The sequence below is a fragment of the Galeopterus variegatus genome, unplaced genomic scaffold (assembly GCF_000696425.1).
Source record: "Galeopterus variegatus unplaced genomic scaffold, G_variegatus-3.0.2 Scaffold12568, whole genome shotgun sequence".
In the NCBI taxonomy this organism is placed as follows: domain Eukaryota; kingdom Metazoa; phylum Chordata; class Mammalia; order Dermoptera; family Cynocephalidae; genus Galeopterus; species Galeopterus variegatus.
This window is the reverse complement of record NW_007738679.1, coordinates 19,554-24,860: the sequence shown is the minus strand read 5'-3', so window position 1 is coordinate 24,860 and position 5,307 is coordinate 19,554. Positions and strand designations below refer to the sequence as shown.

The 5,307-nt window shown below is 36.3% G+C and overlaps 1 protein-coding gene across 1 annotated transcript; it reads left to right on the top strand.

Annotated features, from left to right (window-relative positions):
- The first annotated feature begins 1,063 nt into the window (after positions 1-1,063).
- LOC103581210 (olfactory receptor 4F15-like) lies at positions 1,064-1,978 on the top strand. Its single transcript, XM_008563096.1, has one exon. It carries the CDS (start codon positions 1,064-1,066, stop codon positions 1,976-1,978), a length of 915 nt encoding a protein of 304 aa, XP_008561318.1.
- Positions 1,979-5,307: the final 3,329 nt, after the last annotated feature.

Here is a 5,307-nt window from a genome sequence, read left to right as displayed (position 1 = left end):
GAGAGATTCTCTGTGCAGTAAATCAAGATAAGTGAAAAGTTGAAGATGAAGGAGAAAGGTTAATTGATGTATCAAGATCCTCAGGGAGATCTAGAATATATTTGGAGGTGCTGGTCTTGAAGAGCAGAGTGCCGTGGTTAGAAGCATGCATTCTGAAGTCCTACAGCTCTGGATACAAGTCCTGGATCTGCCATTTCATTTTTCTGAGGCTCAGTTTTTTAAATTGCAAAATAGAGAAAATAAAACCAAACCTATCCTATAGAAATTAAAAGAGATAATGTGCTTAATTCAATGCCCTGAATGTAAGACGCACAAGATAAATGTTATCTGTGATTATTATCACTGATTAATTAATTATTATCACTGATGAATTAATATCTTTGATTATCATGTCTATATTTACTATTCTTTACTCTCAGATATTCAACAATTTATTTTTAATTGGATATCAATTAATCGATTCAATAAATATGGCCATGGGCCAGAGATGATATTATGTTATGAAGCAATATTATATCTTTTAAGCCTTGTACATCTGAATTCTATTTAGACTTTAAGAGCTCAAAGCAAGGAGTGATGGGATGTGCTCAAGCACGTTTGACCGGGTGAGCTCTATAAGTCTAGTGAAGTAAGAGAATATTAATGGGCTAAAATGAATGTAGATAAGAGTATATACACTTAGTAGTAGTGGTGTGACAGAAAAGATGGCATTAATTTGGTGAGAGAACATCTAGGAAAGTGGCAGTAAAAATAATGGAGAAATCTTTTAGAGAAAGAAAAAAGAATTTAACTATAGGATGAAAACTAAAGTACCTCTTTTAAATGAAAATTAGAGCCTTTTTGAGTCTATCTGAAAAATTTAGTCATTTTCTTCCTCAAGTATCCCTTTATATAATAAATTTGTTACTAATCTTGTTTTTCTATATTCTTGATTTTTCTACTTCCAATATTGTCAAACTCAGTTAGCAAGGCAAATGGGTAATCTACCTTTGATTCAATGATACTTATTCTTTTTAATTTTTATCCTCAGGTCACTTGAAAATCAACTCTTCTGTCCCAGTCAATGGGTGGACTAAATGACTCTGTGGTCACTGAGCTTGTTTTACTGGCCCTTTCTTGTTCTAGAGAGAAAAAATTTGTTCTCATCGTTACATGTTCCTTGCTCTATTTAGGGATCATCATGGGAAACCTTGTCATTGTGTTTTTGGTAATTGCTGATTCTCACTTACAGTCACCTATGTACTTCCTGCTGGCCAACCTATCCCTCATTGACGTGGGCCTTTCCTCTACCGTGATCCCCAAGATAATCACAGATCTTTTAAATGAATACAATGTAATTTCTTTCCAAAATTGTATGACACAGATATGTCTTATCCATATCATGGGAGGAATAGAAATGGTGCTACTCATAGCCATGGCATTTGACAGGTGTATGGCAATCTGTAAGCCTCTTCATTACTTTAAAATCATGAACCCTAAAATATGTGTTTCATTTGTAATTACTGGCTGGGTAACTGGGGTGATCCATGCTATGGCTCAATTTGCTTTTGTTATAAACTTACCTTTCTGTGGGCCTAATAAAGTAGATAGCTTTTATTGTGACTTTCCCAAGATCATCAAACTTGCATGCACAGATAGAGCCAAGTATGAGTTTATTGTTACTGCCAACAGTGGCTTTATGACCATGGGCACTTTCATTCTGCTAATTCTTTCCTATGCCTTCATTTTGATCACTGTCTGGAAATGTTCTACAGGAGACTTATCCAAGGCATTTGTCACTTTATCAGCTCACATCACTGTGGTTTTTTTGTTCTTCACTCCATGCATAGTTATCTATGTATGGCCTTCTCCCCCACCATCACTTGATAAAAATCTGTTCATTGTTGACTTTGCTATTACCCCTGTCTTGAATCCTGTCATCTATACATTAAGGAACAAAGACATAAGGGTAGCAATAAAAAGATTGCACAAAAAGTGACCTTATTCCAGTTTTTGTTGATCACATCTCTTTAGAGCTTTGAACCTAATACATCCAGCTGCACATTGGCTCATCTCCACTTAGACACCACAAATTTAACAAATCCAGAACAATCTCATCATCCACTATCCTAAACCTGCCACAACTTCATCTGTGGATTGTGAGACCATTACCATCACCATCATGGAAATATAAATCTATCAAGCCAGGAGTTAATAATCTTACAGAGAACAGCATGATCTACCAAAGAACACTTTAATCTTCAAATTTTGGTTATTTTATGAATAAAATGATATAATAACATTTTTTCCTGCTATTTATAAGGTCTAAAATAACCTAAAAATGTGTTGTGGTGACTGTCATAAATTTTCACATTGAATTGTCATATATGTAGATCCAGTAGCTTTACTTATTATTTAAAAGTATACCCAGAGAGAAAATCTGAATAGCAGTTCATTTGAAAAGGAATTCTATAAGACACTGGTTTGAAAGTGTGGAAGTGAGCTAGGGAAGGGAAGGCTGCCAATCGAAGGTGTATTAATTTCTATCTTACTGCTGTGCACAATTGGGGCACAATCCTAAGAGACTGTATACATTCTATGACTTCTAGTCATCTCACTTGAGAGGTAAGGAAGTTGCATATTTCTTTACCAGTCTAGAGCTGCTGTGGGCATTAACTCTATAGTAGTTCCAAGTTTCCCCAAATGGTGGGTTAAGCACTTTTGATATCCAAAGAGAAGTCTTCAGGTAGAGGTCTCGGATATGTGTGAGGTATCAACAGCATCAGATACCGTCTGTATTTTCCCATTCTTAGAGGCATTTATGCTCCATCTGAGTTCACTCCATCACTGACTCTTTAAATAAAGGAGTGTTAATGGAACAAGTGTTAATGAGTCCTGTCATTACACTTGTTCCCAGGACAACATCCATCATCTTCCTTCTCTACAACCCATTCTAAATTCCCCCCATGTGTGTCCGACACTTCTGATGGTCTAGGTCACTTGCTAAGGTCCACATCTTCTTACCTGAACAGTTCTGTCAGGCTGTAAGTGCTGCAATTGCCTATTTACAGTTATCATCAGCCATGGTTAATGCAAGCGTAGCAGCTGTCCGACACTTCTGATGGTCTAGGTCACTTGCTAAGGTCCACATCTTCTTACCTGAACAGTCTGAGTCTGTAATTACCATGCTTCTGTCAGGCTGTAAGTGCTGCAATTGCCTATTTACAGTTATCATCAACCATGGTTAATGCAAGCGTAGCAGTGATTCTATCTCCTCACGATAAGGAAGGTCAATTATACCTGCCATTATAGTAACTTCTTTCTTNTCTGTCAGGCTGTAAGTGCTGCAATTGCCTATTTACAGTTATCATCAGCCATGGTTAATGCAAGCGTAGCAGCGATTCTATCTCCTCACGATAAGGAAGGTCAATTATACCTGCCATTATAGTAACTTCTTTCTTTGTCAGCTGACCTACAAACACAAGGAAACCAAAGTGACTAGAGAGCTACTAAAACTTCGGGTTTATTGGAATGCTTGCTGTTCCTCCAGAAGAAGCATTCTCCTCACTCTAGCAGAGCTTAAAGTTGTGGGAACAGGAAGCTCAAATTCCCCAAGGGAGTGACAGTAAGAGGAGCCACTCTCACTGTCCACCTTTGTTCCAGATCTGTGTATTCTGGGGCCCAATACCTTATAATGTTCCATGGTTCAAAGTATATATCACATGTTAAAGCACAGAAACCCAACTCTGCAGAGTGCCATCCCCAAGCTGGCACATTAGTTGCACCTTTGCCTGTAGCTTTAAAAGTCTCTTTTCATGTTCTATCAGACTCATGGCTTTTGCTTGATACAGAATATTGCAGCACCAGTGGATCACTTGGTTGGGTGCTCATTGTTGTACTTTCTTTGCTGTATGTAAAGTATATTCCTCTGTCCTAGGGTATGTTATGAAGGATATTAGGCATTCTGTGTATCTTTGGATAGTTTAATGGCCAGAGCATTGATGGCACGAGAGTGAAAACCATAGCTGGAGCACACATTTATTCCAGTAAGAACAAACAGTTGCTCTTCTAGCACTGGCAGGATCCAATGTAAACAACCTGCCATCAAGTTGCCGAGTGGATGCCTCAACAGATGAAATCATGTCAAGGGTTGAGCACCTACATATGATGCTGAAAGGTCAAACATTTAACAGTTGCTGTAGCTAGACTGCCTTAATGAGAAGAGAGCATGCTGAATAAATAAAGCAAAGACTTTATAATTGCCTTTCATACTTTATACTACTTCATTTATACTTTATATTTCATACTATTTCATTCATGGGCCCATTGTGCAAGCAAAAGAGTGGCTGAGCCAGGTTATCAATGCTGCTATTTAACACTATTCTTGGAGAACAATAAAACAAGAAGCGCGAGCAAGCAGTACACATGTCTTTCTTCCTACTTTCTTCTGGTTAATGGAGCAATTACATCACATCCTAAGTTGACACATGTGTAACTAACCAGCATTCATTTTAAGTGACAATCCACAGTTGTGTAGAAATTTTAAAACTGACCCACACAGAAGAACTAATTGTGAGAATAAATATCATAAAGTCATTTGACAATTTCCAGTAAAGTGCTAGGTTGCTTTCTATTTTTGCTTTTCTTAAATACATAAAATAGAAAAATTAACCCATATGGTATGGAATGGAGGAAATAAATGACATATCAGATCCAGATACTAATCAATTAGCAATTGGGAAGGAGATGAGGTAAGAAGTTGGTGCTGTTGAATGCACTAATCAACGGGTCCTTAAATAATTCACAATATAGAAACAATGATAGAATAGCAGAGAAAGCTCAGAAAGAGATCTAGGTTTTGTTCTATAATAAAGGTGTATTCTCAAAACAAGAGGTCAATAAATCCATATATTGCGAAGAAGTAATTAAGCTTTTGAAAAAATAAAAAAAGATTGGATTTTTTATACAGTCAAAAAACTGTATTTCAGAATAAATTAATTGGATCAAAATATTTTTAAATACACCCTAAAATAACTTGTAAAAATGTAGGTGAAATTTATATAACTGTGGAATAAAGTATGAACTTTAAGCAAGGAAGCAAAAGCAGAACACATGAAAAAACAAAAGACTAGATTTTACCACACTAAATTTAAATTTGTCAAAAACAAAAGTAAAGGCAAAGTGGGAAAAATATTTGTGCTTGATGTATGGCCAGGCACTGGTACCTATTAAATATAAAGAATATTATAAATTATTGTAATGTAAGCACAGCCATTCAAACTCAGTTTGAAAAGACAATGCAAATGACAAAAATACATACTATATCTC